We start from the raw sequence: 19,128 nt of genomic DNA, 5'->3' as shown, positions 1-19,128 counted from the left end.
ACACGCCCTTAAATTTAGTATTTAAGGGCTACCCTGAACCCTAGAAAATTAGATTCCTGCAACAACAAGAAGAAGGACTGCCTAGCTGAAAACCCCTGCAGAGGAAGACCAGAAGACAACAACTGCCTTGGCTCCAGAAACTCACCGGCCTGTCTCCTGCCTTCCAAAGAACTCTGCTCCAGCGACGCCTTCCAAAGGGACCAGCGACCTCTGCATCCTCTGAGGACTGCCCTGCTTCGACGACGACAAGAAACTCCAGAGGACAGCGGACCTGCTCCAAAAAGACTGCAACTTTATCCAAAGAAGCAGCTTTAAAGAACCCTGCAATCTCCCCGCAAGAAGCGTGAGACTTGCAACACTGCACCCGGCGACCCCGACTCGGCTGGTGGAGAACCAACACCTCAGGGAGGACGCCCGGACTACTCTACGACTGTGAGTACCAAAACCTGTCCCCCCTGAGCCCCCACAGCGCCGCCTGCAGAGGGAATCCCGAGGCTTCCCCTGACCGCGACTCTCTGAAACCTAAGTCCCGACGCCTGGAAAAGACCCTGCACCCGCAGCCCCCAGGACCTGAAGGACCGGACTTTCACTGGAGAAGTGACCCCCAGGAGTCCCTCTCCCTTGCCCAAGTGGAGGTTTCCCCGAGGCAGCCCCCCCTTGCCTGCCTGCAGCGCTGAAGAGATCCCTTGATCTCTCATTGACTAACATTGCAAACCCGACGCTTGTTTCTACACTGCACCCGGCCGCCCCCGCGCTGCTGAGGGTGAAATTTCTGTGTGGTCTTGTGTCCCCCCCGGTGCCCTACAAAACCCCCCTGGTCTGCCCTCCGAAGACGCGGGTACTTACCTGCAAGCAGACCGGAACCAGGGCACCCCCTTCTCTCCATTATAGCCTATGCGTTTTGGGCACCACTTTGAACTCTGCACCTGACCGGCCCTGAGCTGCTGGTGTGGTGACTTTGGGGTTGCTCTGAACCCCCAACGGTGGGCTACCTTGGACCAAGAACTGAACCCTGTAAGTGTCTTACTTACCTGGTAAAACTAACAAAAACTTACCTCCCCCAGGAACTGTGAAAATTGCACTGTGTCCACTTTTGAAATAGCTATTTGTGAATAACTTGAAAAGTATACATGCAATTGAAATGATTCAAAGTTCCTAATGTACTTACCTGCAATACCTTTCAAACAAGATATTACATGTTAAATTTGAACCTGTGGTTCTTAAAATAAACTAAGAAAAGATATTTTTCTATACAAAAACCTATTGGCTGGATTTGTCTCTGAGTGTGTGTACCTCATTTATTGTCTATGTGTATGTACAACAAATGCTTAACACTACTCCTTGGATAAGCCTATTGCTCGACCACACTACCACAAAATAGAGCATTAGTATTATCTCTTTTTGCCACTATCTTACCTCTAAGGGGAACCCTTGGACTCTGTGCATACTATTCCTTACTTTGAAATAGTGCATACAGAACCAACTTCCTACAATACCTAAGGTTCGTATTCGAAGGAATACATTACCAATTCAAAGTATTGCCCTTCGGTTTAACAACTGCACCAAGAGTCTTCACAAAGTGCCTGGCAGTAGTGGCTGCACACATCAGAAGGCAGCAAATACACGTATTCCCGTATCTAGACGACTGGCTAATCAAGACCGACTCACTGACAAGGTGCTCACACCACACAGATCAGGTCATACAAACCCTCTACAAACTCGGTTTCACCATCAACTATGCAAAATCACACATTCTGCCGTGCAAGGTACAACAATACCTAGGAGCCACAATAGATACAACAAAGGGAATAGCCACTCCAAGTCCACAAAGGGTTCAAAATTTCCAAAAGATTATACAACGCATGTATCCAACACAAAAAATACAGGCGAAGATGATATTACAACTACTAGGCATGATGTCCTCATGCATAGCCATTGTCCCACACGCACGGTTGCACATGCGGCCCTTACAACAGTGCCTAGCATCACAATGGTCTCAAGCACAGGGTCAGCTTTTAGATCTGGTGTTGATAGACCGCCTAACATACCTCTCGCTTCTATGGTGGAACAACATAAATTTAAACAAAGGGCGGCCTTTCCAAGACCCAGTGCCACAATACGTGATAACAACAGATGCTTCCATGACAGGGTGGGGAGCACACCTCAATCATCACAGCATACAAGGACAATGGGACGTACATCAAAGAAAGCTGCATATAAATCACCTCGAACTACTAGCAGTTTTCCAAGCATTAAAAGCATTTCAACCAATCATAACTCACAAATACATTCTCGTCAAAACAGACAACATGACAACAATGTATTATCTAAACAAACAGGGGGGGACACACTCGACACAGCTGTGCCTGCTGGCTCAAAAAATATGGCAATGGGCAATTCACAACCACATTCACCTAATAGCACAGTTTATTCCAGGGATCCAGAATCAACTTGCAGACAATCTCTCTCGAGATCACCAACAGGTCCACGAGTGGGAAATTCACCCCCAAATTCTAAACACTTACTTCAAACGTTGGGGAACACCTCAAATAGACTTATTTGCAACAAAGGAGAACGCAAAATGCCAAAACTTCGCAACCAGATACCCACACAGGCAGTCTCAAGGCAATGCCCTATGGATGAACTGGTCAGGGATATTTGCGTACGCTTTTCCCCCTCTCCCTCTCCTTCCATATCTAGTAAACAAATTGAGTCAAAACAAACTCAAACTCATACTGATAGCACCAACGTGGGCAAGGCAACCATGGTACACAACACTGCTAGACCTATCAGTAGTACCCCACGTCAAGTTGCCCAACAGGCCAGATCTGTTAACGCAACACAAACAACAGATCAGGCATCCAAACCCAGCATCGCTGAATCTAGCAATCTGGCTCCTGAAATCCTAGAATTCGGACACTTAAACCTCACACAAGAATGTATGGAAGTCATAAAGCAAGCCAGAAGACCATCCACTAGACACTGCTATTCAAGCAAATGGAAAAGATTTGTTTGCTACTGCCATCATAATCAAATTCAACCGTTACACGCATCTCCAAAAGATGTGGTGGGTTACTTACTACACTTACAAAAATCAAACCTGGCCTTCTCTTCCATTAAGATACACCTAGCAGCAATATCTGCATACCTGCAGATTACCCATTCAACTTCACTATTTAGGATACCTGTCATTAAAGCGTTTATGGAAGGCCTCAAAAGAATTATACCACCAAGGACACCACCCGTTCCTTCATGGAACCTCAACATCGTCTTAACAAGACTCATGGGTCCACCCTTTGAACCTATGCACTCTTGCGAAATACAATTCCTAACATGGAAAGTTGCATTTCTCATCGCCATCACATCTCTAAGAAGAGTAAGTGAAATTCAGGCGTTTACAATACAAGAACCTTTTATCCAACTACACAAAGATAAAGTAGTCCTAAGGACCAATCCTAGATTTTTGCCAAAGGTTATTTCACCGTTCCACCTAAATCAAACGGTAGAGCTACCAGTGTTCTTCCCACAGCCAGATTCCGTAGCTGAAAGGGCACTACATACATTAGACGTGAAAAGAGCACTAATGTACTACATCGACAGAACTAAAAACATCAGGAAAACTAAACAACTGTTTATTGCATTTCAAAAACCTCACGCAGGAAACCCAATATCCAAACAGGGTATAGCCAGATGGATAGTTAAGTGCATCCAAATCTGCTACCTTAAAGCAAAAAGACAACTGCCCATTACACCAAGGGCACACTCAACCAGAAAGAAAGGCGCTACCATGGCCTTCCTAGGGAATATTCCAATGCACGAAATATGTAAGGCAGCCATATGGTCTACGCCTCACACATTTACCAAGCACTACTGTGTAGACGTGCTATCAGCACAACAAGCCACAGTAGGTCAAGCCGTACTAAGAACCTTATTTCAGACTACTTCCACTCCTACAGGCTGAGCCACCGCTTTTGGGGAGATAACTGCTTACTAGTCTATGCACAACATGTGTATCTACAGCGACAGATGCCATCGAACTGAAAATGTCACTTACCCAGTGTACATCTGTTCGTGGCATCAGTCGCTGAAGATTCACATGTGCCCACCCACCTCCCCGGGAGCCTGTAGCCGTTTGGAAGTTAGCTTCAACTTTGTACATTTGTAAATATATTAAATCTTAGATAGGTACATACTTATTCACTCCATTGCATGGGCACTATTACTAACAAACAACTCCTACCTCACCCTCTGCGGGGAAAACAATCGAAGATGGAATCGACGCCCATGCGCAATGGAGACAAAGAGGAGGAGTCCCTCGGTCCCGTGACTCGAAAGACTTCTTCGAAGAAAAACAACTTGTAACACTCCGACCCAACACCAGATGGCGGGCTATGCACAACATGTGAATCTTCAGCGACTGATGCCACGAACAGATGTACACTGGGTAAGTGACATTTTCATTTTAGTATATCTGTGTATTGTGTTTTCTTATGATATTGTGCATATGACACTAGTGGTACTGTAGGAGCTTCACTCGTCTCCTAATTCAGCCTAAGCTGCTCTGCTAAGCTACCCTTTTCTATCAGCCTAAGCTGCTAGACACCCCTCTACACTAATAAGGGATACCTGGGCCTGGTGCAAGGTGTAAGTACCCCTTGGTACTCACTACAAGCCAGTCCAGCCTCCTACAGGTGCCCAAACCGCTCCTCTTAAACATGCTGCTGCAATTAAATGTGTGAACATGGAATACAGAGGCAGCGTACCCTTGAAGCCATCTCGGGCATCTTCAAACCATTTACAGGCACTACCTGCCCCTTCAGCTCACTCTAGTGGATTTCTGCTTTTTCCCATTGTGACGCTTTTTCGTTTTTCTCTTCCTCCATCTTCCCTATATGTGTCTTTTTCTTGCAGTAAATGCATGAGGCAGAAAAATAGGCCCCGGCCCTCAAAAATAAGTGCCTGTACATCGGAAACAACAAGCACAAATTGAGCACTGCCATAGGGGTATATTTACGAGCCCCTAGTGCCATTCTAACACCACATTAGTGTCATTTTTTTACACTAATGGGGTGTTAGAAGGCCAAATACGCTGCACCATGTATACAAAGAGGGGCAATGTATGCATTGCACCACATTGTAACCCTTTGCGCTACATTATGCCTACGCCAGGCAGAATGTATGCAAAGGGGGCATCCCCCCATTAGGTGGGGGGGCAAAAAAATGGTGCAAAGAAATCTGTTAGATTTCATTGTGTCATTTGTTTCCTGCACTTTTAACGCAGCTCAGAGCAGGCATTAAAAGGAGGCTCCATTGGTTACAATGGGCCTCTGGGTGCTTTGAAGGATTAGCATCAACATTTTTTACGCTAATCCTGCAAAGCGGCGGACTTGCGTAAACAAATTCAGGCGCTAGTCCCCTAACTACCGCTGTGCTGCACTGTATTTTAAATATGATGCACACATGGTGGCGTTCAGGGGGTGCTAAGGGGTGCCCCATAGTTCTGTTTTTTACAGCAGGCGTATTAACCCTCTATGCTACTTTATGTTGAGTCCAAGCTGCCACTAGACAAAACTCCCATCTCTCTCTCTAGCAGGAACATTAATCACAAGAGGTATCTTGACATTTTAATTGTTACTTGAAAGCTAAACGCACAAGGAACTTTTCAGCAGGTGCTTTTAAATCGCAAGTTTTGAAAGTTATTGATAAACACAGCACCCCCCTGAGGTCAGTGCCCGGTGCGGTCGCACCGCTCGCACTGCCCAAAAGCCGACCCTGTGGTCATCTGTAGATACCGAAGAGCTTACGTTCTAGTGTTGAACTAATACACTGTCACATTGTGTGACACTGTGCTAATCTTTGTGCTTCAGGTTTCATATGTAGTTGGGAGCATCTTGGAACACTAACTCACAGTATTGAGTGGAAAAATCAGAAAGCAATAAAGGCCTTTATAGGCTGTTTTCACAGCGAATTCCTGAATTATTAAAAACAATAATGTGTTATCTTCAAGCTGAAAACTTTGTCTGTCTCTTGACAATCTTATCCAGGTCTGGGTATCTCACATACTCATTTTAAAATGCGATTGAACTTTAACACTACTCCGCTACATAGAACATAGAAGAAAATGTAAATCATGTGAACCGTGTGAAGCTGCTGAATCACTGTTTCAGGCTGTTCTTTGATTCTTAAATATCCTAAAGGTATAACAGTAATAAGGACTGGGTAACAAGAACAGTCTACAAAAGGTAGCTTGGTTCAGCACATCGAAACGTCTGTGTTCTCCTGTTGGATTTGGCTGCTGTTGCTCAAGGTCCCTTTATGTATCTTCCCAAGCATCCTCACATCCGCCAGTGGCTTTCTCTCTATTTTCCTCCACCCAGCCTCCACGGCAGAGCAGCAGTTTGTCAGCAGAGTCAAGCCGAAACTTATTAATCTGCCTGCTCTGGGTGCTAAAGAATGCAGAAGAGGACGTGCTGGAAAAATGGTTCACTGACCTTTCTACGCTGCACATCAGCCGGCTGCTGGACCTGCTGCACCTCTGTATCTCTTGCTTCGAGTACAAGGTAAGGAAAGAAGGAAAAGCCTGTGATTTCTGATTTACTCAAGAATATAGGTAAGAGCTGATGGAGTTGTACAAAGAAAATGCTAGAATTAGCAGGTTTATGCACCTTGGCATAGCTGTGTGCAGAGGGTCATAGTAGGTGGAGATAGTTTTAGACTGCGAGAGTACACCACTCTTCTGAATAGGCAATTGTTCAGTATTTAAGAAGTCACCACGTATTGGAAAGAGCAGTCAAACCTCACTACTTAGAAATCATTGAAATTCTGCTTCTATAACATTGCTTTGGTGACTTTGGGGTTAGTACATCCATAGATCAACAAAGCCTTGAAGCTCATCTCCTTTAGAGTTGATGACATCTGATATGGATTGCAGAAGGCCAGCTCATAAAACATTGGATTTAGCATGTATTGGAACAGTTGTGCCTCCTTTGGCACTGGCCATTCTTATTCCTTTTGCCACCCTATGATGAAGAATGTGAGAACTGCTATTCCCTTGGTGATGTATTAAAATGGGAATGTCCAGACCAAAGGGAGCGTCCAAGAGCACAGTGTCTCCGCATCTCCCAGTCTGCTTCATAATGAGCATAGAGTGTTATGTTAGTGAAAGTTGCTTCTTGCATTTGATGTATCTAAAGGTTTACTTTGGAGAACAGAGTCTGGTCGTTGATGTGTGTGTGTGTGTGTCTTACCTACACCCCAGACCACTTGTTTCTGCCTCTTACATCGGCTAAATGTATGCTGGGCTGCAGTCTCTCTGTGCATGCACCTCACCATGTGACAGAATAAATAGCTCTTTCTTTACTGTTATTGCTTTTGTGCAACTCTGATGGACTTATTGCCTCCATTCTGACATCTGTCAGACCATTTCTACCATCGTTTAGGGGTCATCTTTCCTGGGATTTCTTTATGAAGTAGAGATGAGCTGGCATACTTGTGTCTAGGCCAGGTCTGTGCTAGATGTTGTAGCTCTTATAGGCTGAAGGCTGTTATGATGTAATTGCTTCCAGGCTGGGATGATATCAGTGGAATGAAGAGGCATGTTTTTTACACTAGCACCCCGCAGGAAAATTTGAGGTAGATAAGTAGAGGGACTATCTCTCAAGGGAATGACCACACTCTGGGCCTTTCCCCAGGCAGGCACGGCGTTTTGCACCATTCATTGCTATGATTGGCTTCCAGCCTCGCATGCCTGCATGGAGGACCAGCCTGCCAGCCAGCCTGGAGCTGTGCAAGCTTGAGATTCAATATAATACTGTATTGTGTGGTTTTAAGTAAAATGCTTAACTCTGATAAGCCCAAGTGCAGTATTAGGCGCCACCATGACACATCAGATCCACTTGTGAAAGAAACAGCCACTAGGTTCTGCACTGCTGTAATTGCCAGGAGCTAAAGCTGCACGTTTAGTTACAGGTTCCTTCATCCAGATGTGTTGTAGGTGAGCTTTATTGTTTTTGCTCCACTTGGACGTCTGTAATATGGTTATACCTAAGCCTTTCCATGTTGTAATTGTGGCAATAGAATATCTTGGCTTCCAGCTGTGCTGTATTGGGTTCTATTAAAGTCTATTTCTGTGTCCCAACTTCAAGATGCAGATTATTCCCAACTAAGATACCCAGTAAGTACATTATTGGGAACTGCTCTGCTCACCTATGAAAGGTAGTTTGGGAAAACAGCTTCTGGAGTGCTTTGAAAGGTGTGCTAATAAGATTCAGCCAGACGTCCTGCGTGGTAGATTTGGGAGCATGAGCTGGTGGTGGTGAGGTGTAAAGCCTCAGCAAAATGCATCTCCATGGTCAGATTGGCAAGACAGTGTTTAGATTTCAGGAATGGCTTGTTAGTGGTTGACGTGTGGAGCTTTGTGGGACATCTCTTCTATGAAGCAAATATGAAAGTATGTCCATCCCAGAGAATGGTGGAGGCACACTCTATACATGTGATTGTCTGCTGGCTCTTCCAGCCAGGTTTAGCGGTATCCCGTCCACCCATTCAGATGGTCTGCCAAATGGTAAAAGCCTTTATAAAGCTCAGTGGCCGCTGCAGAGGTCTAAGCTGAGTTTTTAAATCATTGGTTCCAATCCCTCTAAAGCTAACACATCCTCACATCCTTCTGAGGTTTATAAAATGTATACCTATGAACTAGGTAATAGTTGACATTGTGTTATAACATTTCGATGTTTGAGTTTAGCTCTGTTAAAAAGACAAGTTGTTAATTTTGTTATCATTATTACATTTACTTCTCTCTCTTTTTCCTGTGGTGTATCTCTGTCCCATTACAGGGTAAGAAGACCTTTGAGCGCATTAACAGTCTGACCTTCAAGAAGTCCTTGGACATGAAGGCCCGATTGGAGGAAGCAATCCTGGGCACGATTGGGGCGAGGCAAGAGATGGTGCGGCGCAGCCGAGGTGAGTGCACATGAAGGTTTATTGTATAGTAGAGTGCTTAGTCTCTGCCTGAGCTTATGTCTGGCAGTGTCTCCCTTCACCCAGCGGTTCTCCCTCCTATGGTCTTTGTCTAGCGCAAAAGGCCACTTCAACATTAGTTCTGAACTTCCCAACCCTTAAACCCTTAGAAATGAAGCTGGAATTCACAAACACTACTTGGTCTCTCTGACATGTAATATTATCGATCAACAGTGCACTTCTGTGGCCACTGAGTTCAATGAGAAAACAGTTGTTTTATCCCCGAGAAGGAAAATTGCAAAAACTGACCGCTTTCTAAAAGATTTAGGTCCTACATTGCTTTTTACCCCAGAGAGGCAGGGGAGTGTGTGACAATGCCAGAGAATTTGTATGATTTATAGAGGAGATGCTGGAGCAATGTTCTGAGCAAAGGTCTCACTACCAAAATATCAATGCAGGACTGAGGAGATGAAAAAAGACGCCTGACCTGAACACTGAAACATGGATGAGCGTTCTTCAATTCTGATGTAAGATGTGCTTTGTATATTATTTACTGCAATTTAAATCACACTGCCTGTTTCCAGTGGTGGTTTGCTTTTTCACCCTCTAAAAAACATCAGGTTGGGTTTGTTGGAAGATGTGTGCTATTGACTCCATAGAACATTTCCAGTTAGTCTTGTACCCTGGGCAGAGTTCTACTACTGGTCTCTAGTTCTTGTCAATTGTTGTGGCAAGGAGGAATAACAGATGAGGACTGTGGATGATAGAATATTTAGTTTAAAGGGTTTTTCATTATGCCTTGCATTCTTGGAGTAGGCTTTCTACTGCCGTCAGTTTGCATTTTTCTTCAAACACCTTAATTAAAGAAAGATAGTCTCAATGTATTAAGCTAAAAACAGCAGAATGCATAAAAGCTCTTGAAAGTAATGAAACAAATTCTAAAAAATTTAAACCTGAGAGATCAGTTTGCTGGGATGAATATGGAGAGCTATTTAAGTTGGATAGCTGCTATGCTCTTCTAATTTATAATGCGCATAGCTAGCCAAGGGCTTCCCAGTGCTGAATGAGTCATAGCATACACTTGCCAGTTTCTGAGGCAGTACTTTTCCAGAGCTAGTGGGGGTATAACCATGTTTTAAGCATTTTTCTGAAACTTGTCTTGTTCATTTAGTTTCTGAGCTAAGCGGGTATAGCATTCCATAGTTTAAGGGTCAAATGCAAGAAGGACATACCTCCCCATCTGAGTCTAGATTTGTGGAACCTTGAGTAGTTGTGCATTGGAGGATTTTAAGGTCGTGCTAGGAGTGTAAAGTGCCACAGGGTCCCTTATCAACGAGGGTCTTTTAAGGTTTATTCCCTTATGAGCCAGATAAAGTGCCTTGAACTCCACTGGAAGTCAGTGCATGGAGGCCAGTGCATTTTGTGCTGAGGTGTGTTTGGGTCACTTGGGGATAGTCCTTGCTGCTGTGTTTTGGACTAACTGTAGTCTCTTAATAATGTATTTGGGTAAACCCATATACAGGAAGGTTCCATAGGCAAGCGGGAGAGAATCAAGCTTGGACCACTATTCTCCTAGATTGTACAGGTAGTAGGTCTAGGATTTTGTGTACGGTTCCGATCAAGCCAAAGCAAGATACTGTTCGTAGTTTTTACTTGGGCCTCCATAGATAAAGAGCTATCCAGCCACACACCTAGGCTCTTTATGGGAGAGGATGTGGTTGGCGGAGTTCCTAGGTGCTCTGGCCATCCAGTGGTTGTTTGCAGTGTTGGCTTGTTTCCTAAAATAACCAGCTCTGTTTTGTCTCCGTTCAACCGAAGTTAGCAGTTAGCCACCCACTATGCAACTTTCTCTAGACAAGGGTCCAGTTCTTTTTGTCGTGGGCCTGTCCCTGGGGAAAAGGAGATGATCAGTTGGGTGCTGTTAGCATAGGAGACAATCGGCACCCCATGTTCCTTGATGATATCTGCCAGTGGACGCAGAAGAATGTTAAACCGGGTGAGGCTCAATGCAGAGCCCTGCGGAACCCCACATTTTAAAGGAAAACATATGCGTAGCAATCAGGTTTTCAAATTTGAAAGGACCTTTCTTTTAGGAACGAGGAGAGCCAGTGCAAAGTGCATTTTTAAAAAAAATCCTATTTCACTCATGCTGAGCACCAGAGTCTCAAGGTCAACCGTGTTGAGCGCTGCACTCAGGTTGAGAAGGATAATGGCTGCAGAACCTCCTTTGTCCAGAAATATTTTCAGCTCCTCTGTTATTGTTAATAACGCGGTTTCTGTAAGATGTTGTGGACGGAAACCACTCTGACTGGGGTTGAGAAGAAAGCTACCCCCCAGGAATAGAGAGAGGTTTGATTAATGTTTTTCTACTACCTTCCCATTGGCTCAGAGCAAGGAGGTAGGTCTGTAGTTGTCGGGACATGCATGATCAAGATTGGATTTTTTTTAGCACAGGCTTGAGTACTGCATGTTTCCAAGATTGGGGAGCTACTCCAGTACAAAGGGATAGATTAAAGAGATCCAGAAGTGTTGGGAAAATCTCTTGAGCTCCTTGCAACAGAATGTAGGGTGGCACCTGATCCAAAGGGGATCCCAATTTAACTTTGCCAAATAATGTTGGCAGTGCCTCAGTTGTGCAGGGGGATAGTCTGAGATACATATCCTCTCCTTGTGCAAAACATGTGTCTCCGGCAGAATAGACAAGGCTGTTTTTGTCTACAAACTTTATCTTGTAAGGACCCTTCAAGCTCATTGCAGCCTCCTACTGTAGGGGTAGGCAGTGTATTTTCAGCGTTTTGAGTCGTAAGTGACTTGACAATTCTGAAACGTTCTCTCAGGGCATTGCCTGCATTCATTATTACATCTTCATAATATGCCTGTGTAGGAAGCTGGCTCTGTATGTACCATACCAAAATGAGGTATAGTATATGTACTAAATAAAACAGTTTACAAGTAAGTAGCAATTTTCTATTTCAAAAGTTGACACTTAGTGCAATTTTCCATAGGAGTCCATAAAGTCCTGGGGGGGGAGGGGGGAGGGAGGGTAGTACAGAAAACAGGTAAGCACATGACTTAAGATTCCAGTCTTCAGGATTTAGGATGTCCACAGGTCAAGATGTAGGCTGACTCCAAAAGTGCACCACCAGCAACACAGGCCAGCTGGGTGCATAGGTCAAAGTTGGCTGCAGGTTTGTAATGGAATCCTATGAGGACTGGGGTGCTCAGTAGAAAGAAGATTGCAGGCAAGTACCCACGGTTTCAGGACACAGGCCTGTGGGTTTAGGTCCGCACCGGGTCGGGAGGGGGGCACAGGATCACACCAAACTCAAACCCTCAGCGGCACAGGGGCGGCCGGGTGCATGGAGCAAACACAGAGCTGGGTGCCCACTGCTTTTTAATCAGTGGACCCACAAAAGATGGTGCAGGCTGGGTCCAGGGGGTCATTTGTGGGAAACGTTGGACAGGTAGGGGAGGCGCCCGCTGGACGTTGCTGGACCGTCTGTCGGATTCCCCAAGGCCAGGGGGCTGCGGTTGCAGAGATCTCCTTGAGCATCAGAAATCTTCATCGGATCAGGTCGCAGTCAGGGATTCAGGCTGTAGGCTTTGTTGTGTTGGCTAGGAGGGGTCCACCCAGGGTGGACTCAAGGTCGGAATTGCCTGGAAACCTTCTCTGGACCGGTGGGCCACCTGGACTCGGGCAGGGGGCATTGGGTGCAGAGTGGGCAGGGCTCGTGGATTCGGGGCGGTTCTAAAGTCCTTTTTGGAGCTTTCTTCTGGATAGGACCTCTGTCCTCGGGAGCTCTTGGTCCTCTGCTAGGCAGGCAGTCTTATTGGGGTTTTTAGAGGTTGCTGGTCCTGCAGGATGCATCGCTTTTTTGGAGCAGGGGTCTTTGAAGCTACAGACAGGCCGGTAGGGCTGGGGCCAATTCTGTTATCGTCTGGAGACTTCACTGCTGGGGTCAGCTAAGCAGTCCTTCTTCTTTCTTCTGAGTTTGCCAGGAATCTGGTGAGTGAGGTTCTAGGGAACCCCTAAATACTAGATTTAAGGGTATTACAGGGGTCGGAGGGCAGTAACCAATGGCTACTGTCCCTGAGGGTGGCTACAACCTTCCTGTGCCCACTCTGGTTTTGGGAGAGGGGCACATTCCTAACCCTATTGGTCCCTGTCCTCCAGAGGCTAACGTAGATAATACTAATTCTCTCTTTTGTGGTAGTGTGGTTGAGCAGTTAGGCTTATCAGAGGGTAGCACAAAGCATTTGTTTGTACACACACAGGCAACAAAGGAAGCACACACTCAATGACTAACTCCAGGCCAATGATTTTTGTATATAAAAAATATATTGTTACTTTATTTCTAGAACCACAAGATTGAGTTTGCAGGTAAGTTCATTTGCAAGCAAGTATCCAGCATATCTAACAATACCACTTTGTTTCAAATTGGCAAGTTATACGGTTTTCAAATAAATGGCAATAATCTGTTTCAAAAGTCAACACTTGCAATTTTCAAATATAGTTCTAAGGGGAAGGTAAGTACAAGGCTTACAGCTCCAGTCTTTGGTAGTTTAGGATGTGCACAGGTTGGGATTCAAGTTAACCCCAAACACCCACCACCAGCAGCATGGGGCCGACCGGGTGCAGAAGTCAAAGTTGAAGTCAATTTAACATGGCCTCCTATGGAGGCTGGGGCACTCGGAATCAGTGCCCCTGCTTTAAGTACCCGCATCTTCAGAGGACAGACCTGGGGGAGTTTAGAGGAGCACCGGGCGGCCACAGGTGAGCACCAAACACACACCCTCAATGGCACAGGGGCAGCCTGGTGCAGGGTGAAAACACCGCGTTGGGCTCCCAATGCTTTCCTATAGGGGGCCCCTGGGGGTTACAAAGATGCTGCTAGTGAAGTCCAGGGGGCCGGTTCCAAAGGCTGGACAAGGAGGAGGGCCGCCTGCTGGTCATTGCCGCACAGAAGGTTGGATTCTCCAAGGCCAGGGGGCTGCGGGTGCAGGCGTACCTCTATGTCCTGTTCTGTCGCTTTCAGGGGGGTCCTCCGGATTTAGGCTGCAGGCGTTGTCGTGTTGGACAGGAGGGTTCAACCCAGGGTGGACACCAAGTTGGAATCACCTGGGGACCAGCTCTAGTCAGTTGAGCCACCTGGACAATGGGCCATGGGCGTCGGGTGCAGAGTGGACATGACTCGCAGATCCAGGGCGGTTCTGGAGTCCTTTGCTGGTGTTTCCTTCTGGACAGGGCCGCTGTCCACAGGGAGTTTGTGGTTCTCTGGGGTGCAGACAGTCCTCTTGAGACTTTTAAGAGGTCACTGGTCCTGCAGGATGTATCACCTTTTGGTTGCAGGGCTTCAGAAGCTGGAGACCAGCCTGTAGGGCTGGGGAAAAGTCACTTGGTGTCTTCAGGCTTCTCTGCTGGGGGTCAGCTTAGCAGTCCTTCTTCTTTTCTTCTTTCTTCTTTTTGAGGTTGTCAGGAATCTGGTGAGCTGGGTTCGGACAGGCCCTTAAATCCGGGATTTAGGGGTGCTACAGGGTTCAGAGGGCAGTTGGCCAATGGCTACGAACTTTGAGGGTGACTACACCCTTCTGGTGTCCGCTGCCTTTGGGGAGGGGGACACAGACCTAACCTTTATGGTCCCTATCCTCCAAACCAAAATGGTGGATTCTGCAAAGAGGGGGTCACTTCAGCTCTGGACACCTTAGGAGTGGTCGCAGCTGAAGTTGTCACTCCCCTGTGTTTTTCCTACGTTTCCCGCTGAGCTTGCTGCCAAAAGTGGGGCTTTGTCCCGGGGGGGAGGGGGCATCTCCACTAGCTGGAGTGCCCTGGGGCATTGTAATAGGAGGCCTGAGGCTTTGAGGCTCACTGCCAAGTGTTACAGTTCCTGCAAGGGGGAGGTGTGAAGCACATCCACCCAGTACAGGCTTTGTTCCTGGCCTCAGAGAGCACAAAGGTTCTCACCCCATGCGGTCAGAAATATGTCTCTTAGTGGCAGGCTGGCACAGACCAGCCAGTCCGTGACTAAAGGACTAGGTAAAACACAGAGGACATGTCTAAGATGCCCTTTTCAATAAATCCAACACTGGCATCAGTGTGGGTTTATTGTGCTGAGGAGTATGATGCCAAACTTCCCAGACTTCGGTGAAGCCATTATGGATCTGTGGAGTTCGTAATGAACTCCCAGCCCATATACTCAGTATGGCCACACTCCACTTACAATGTCTAAGAATGAGCTTAGACACTGTAGGGGCATATTGCTCATGCAACTATGCCCTAACCTGTGGGATAGTGCACCCTGCCTTAGGGCTGTAAGGCCTGCTAGAGGGGTGACTTACCTATGCCAAAGGCAGTGGTTTGTGGGCATGGTACCCTGAGTGGGATGCCATGTCAACTTTACCTTTTTCTCCCCACCAGCACACACAAGCTGCTTTGGCAGCGTGCATGTGTTTGGTGAGGGGTTCCTTAGGGTGGCACAATATATGCTGGAGCCCTTAGGGACCCACCGTTGGTACCACTGGTACCTTTTACAATGGACTTAGCTGTGGGCCAGGGGTGGGCCAATTGTAGAACAATGGTACCGTTTTAGGAAAAGAACACAGGTGCTGGGGCCTGGTTAGCAGGATCCCAGCACACACTCAGTCAAGTTAGCATCAGTTATCATGCAAAAAGTGAGGGAACTGCTAACAAGGGGACAGTTTCCTACAGGGGCCTTTGTTCTTTTGTACGCCACTGGCTATGCAAATGAACACTACAGTACTGACCTCACTGGCGTCTCTTTGGTCAATAATTTAAAGTGCAAATGCAGACTCTGATCAGGCTACCAAGTGCACAGTACCATTAATGCTTTCTAATTCCCCCTTTATGTACAATTCACACTCAAATTCAGGTTTTCAGTTTCCGCTTTTAAAAATGATCATTCAAACAGCATTCTAAAATATTTAAAAACGGTTAAAATGTGATTCTGTCTGTGTGATTTAACTTTCCAGCTCCTGAACAGTCGTAGTGTAGTACTCTACTCACAACAACAATTTGGAAATAGCAGCCTGGGTAAATGTGAACACATTTTCTGCCTCTACTTATTAACACGCCTGACATGGCCTCGAATTGATGCAGGATTTGTATTTCCATATACATTTGAAGTTTCCTGGCAGACCTGAGTTTGTGACATCCAACTATGACATGTTTTGAACATTATGTTCGGGTCCATGTGTAAGATTGAGTTGTATATAATTCCATAATGTGAAGATTTTGCATATCAAGATAAATTGCAGCAGAGCCAGAAGGACCTTGTTCGATGAGCTGGGAGTCTGTGGCTTTGTATGATTCTGTACAGTGCCCTGTTGACTGCTGTTAATGTTGAGGGGTTTTGCCTTGTTCTGAGAGTCATGGCTGTCTGGTGTGCCGCCATGAGGGTTGTACTTATTAAAATTGAAATAAAAAATGTTTTCTTTACAGAGCGGAGCCCCTTCGGAAACCAAGAGAATGTCCGCTGGAGGAAAAACATCACTCACTGGAGACAGAACTCAGACCGCGTGGACAAGTGAGTCTGAAGTTGTGCATGTGTTTCATTGGTCGTTTAGAGGCTTTTGCGTGTCCTCCTTTAATACTTTCCATGTTCGGTGGCATGTGTAGCTGCAGATACACATGCTGTGCATAGTCCGCCGTCTGGTGTTGGGTCGGAGTGTTACAAGTTGTTTTTCTTCGAAGAAGTCTTTTCGAGTCACGAGACCGAGGGACTCCTCCTACTTTGGTTCCATTGCGCATGGGCGTCGACTCCATGTTAGATTGTTTTTTTTCCGCCATCGGGTTCGGACGTGTTCCTTTTCGCTCCGTGTTTCGGGTCGGAAAGTTAGTCAGAATCAACGGAAAATTAGTCGGTATTGTTTCGTTCGGTATCGGGTTAGATTAGAGTCGACACCGAATCCAGAAGAGCTCCGGTAGCCCTTCGGGGTAATTTCGATCCCCCGTCGGGGCCTGGTCGGCCCGACCGCGTGCAACATCAAGACTGATGGAACGGACCCCGTTCCGATTCTGTCCTAAATGCCACAGTAAATATCCCTATACAGACCAACATTTGGTCTGTAACTTGTGCCTGTCACCCGAGCACAAAGAAGAGACGTGTGAAGCCTGTCGAGCGTGTCGGTCGAGAAAAACGCTCCGAGACCGAAGAGCCAGAAGGTTACAGATGGCGTCCACGCCGACAGGACAACAAAGGTTCGAGGAAGAGGGAGAAGAAGAAGCATTCTCCATCCACGAATAAGATTCGGAAGAATTCGACGTCAAAGAAACCGAGAGTAAGACGTCGAAACAAACATCACAGGGGAAAACAGACAAAGCCCAGGGGACGCCACTGCTGACAGGCCATGGCTCAACCCATAAATTAGGTGACCGTCCATCGGCACCGAAGAAGGGCGAGACGGTGCCGAGATCGTCCGACTCAGGTCGAGACACAGGCACGCAGCAATCTCGGGACCGAGAAGGTGCCGCGGAAAAGGGTCGACACCGAGATAGCGGCACCAAAGCTGCTCGACACAGAGACAGCGGCACCGAAGCTGCTCGGCACAGAGATAGCGGCACCGAAGCTGCTCGACACAGAGATAGCAGCACCGAAGATGGTCGACACCGAGAGGGTGCGACGCCGAAAAAGAGGAAAATCTCGTTGGAGCCGAAAATAACAAAAGGCACGGTTTCGGTGGCAAAACGCCCAGCAACCGAACCGAAAGCCAGTTCCTACTCAGAGGAACAATCACTGTCCTCCCAACTTCAAAAACACAGGTTTGAGGAGGAATTACAAACGACTGTAGATCACACGCAAAAGCGGATCTTTATACAAAGTGGTACAGGGAAGATCAGCATCCTTCCCCCAATCAGAAGAAAAAGGAAACTAGATTTCCAACAACAAGAAACAACACCACAAGCAAAATTGGTGAAGAAGGTAACTCCACCACCCTCTCCACCACCAGCACCTCCTATATCACCGGCACAGACTCCGTCACAATCACCAGCTCATACCACCATAAGCCAAGATGACCAGGACGCATGGGATCTCTATGACGCCCCAGTATCGGACAATAGCCCTGAGTCGTACCCCACTAAGCCCTCACCACCTGAGGACAGTACAGCGTATGCTCAGGTAGTGGCTAGGGCAGCAGAGTTTCATAACGTATCGCTACATTCAGAGCCTATCGAGGATGACTTCCTTTTTAACACCCTGTCCTCCACCCATAGCAATTATCAAAGCCTTCCTATGCTCCCTGGAATGCTAAGGCACGCTAAACAAATCTTTAAGGAGCCAGTTAAAAGCAGAGCAATAACCCCAAGGGTGGAGAAGAAATACAAGGCACCACCCACAGACCCTGCTTTTATTACATCACAACTGACACCAGATTCAGTTGTCGTAGGAGCAGCTCATAAAAGAGCCAACTCGCACACATCAGGCAACGCACCACCTCCAGACAAGGAGAGCCGAAAGTTTGATGCAGCCGGGAAAAGGGTTGCAGTACAAGCTGCAAATCAGTGGCGCATCGCCAACTCGCAGGCACTCCTAGCGCGATATGAGCCCATTGGGACGAGATGCAGCATCTCATCGAACACCTCCCAAAAGAATTCCAAAAACGGGCAAAACAAGTGGTTGAAGAGGGACAGAACATTTCCAACAATCAAATCCGTTCTTCTATGGATGCAGCAGATACAGCTGCAAGAACAATAAATACTGCTGTAACAATAAGGAGGCACGCATGGCTGCGCACATCCGGCTTCAAACCCGAGATACAGCAGGCAGTGCTTAATATGGCGTTCAATGAACAACAATTGTTTGGCCCAGAAGTGGACACTGCAATTGAAAAATTAAAGAAAGACACTGATACAGCTAAAGCCATGGGCGCACTCTATTCCCCGCAGGGCAGAGGCACATTTGGCACATTTCGTAAAACCACTTTCAGAGGAGGGTTTCGAGGTCAAGCCACACAAGCCAGCACCTCACAAACAACACCGCCTACCTACCAGGGACAATACCAAAGGGGAGGCTTTCGAGGCCAATACAGAGGGGGCCAATTCCCAAGAAACCGGGGAAAATTTCAAGGTCCGAAAACCCCTCAAAACAAGCAGTGACTCACAGGTCACTCAACCCCTTCACACAACACCAGTGGGGGGAAGACTAAGCCAGTTCT

At 46.7% G+C, this 19,128-nt stretch overlaps 1 protein-coding gene across 6 annotated transcripts in view; it reads left to right on the top strand.

The window, feature by feature from the left end:
* LOC138292835 (dedicator of cytokinesis protein 7-like) overlaps positions 1-19,128 on the top strand; it is a 512,184-nt gene that overhangs the window by 337,946 nt on the left and 155,110 nt on the right. For all 6 annotated transcript variants that reach the window (XM_069231649.1, XM_069231647.1, XM_069231646.1 and 3 more), the window contains 3 exons: positions 6,378-6,560; positions 8,835-8,961; positions 16,415-16,499. In XM_069231649.1, the coding sequence (XP_069087750.1) occupies positions 6,378-6,560; positions 8,835-8,961; positions 16,415-16,499 (395 nt within the window). The remainder of the gene's footprint in view (positions 1-6,377; positions 6,561-8,834; positions 8,962-16,414; positions 16,500-19,128) is intronic.

The sequence above is a fragment of the Pleurodeles waltl genome, chromosome 4_2, assembly GCF_031143425.1.
Source record: "Pleurodeles waltl isolate 20211129_DDA chromosome 4_2, aPleWal1.hap1.20221129, whole genome shotgun sequence".
NCBI classification, from domain to species: Eukaryota; Metazoa; Chordata; class Amphibia; order Caudata; family Salamandridae; genus Pleurodeles; species Pleurodeles waltl.
This window is presented reverse-complemented; position numbering and strand designations above follow the sequence as displayed.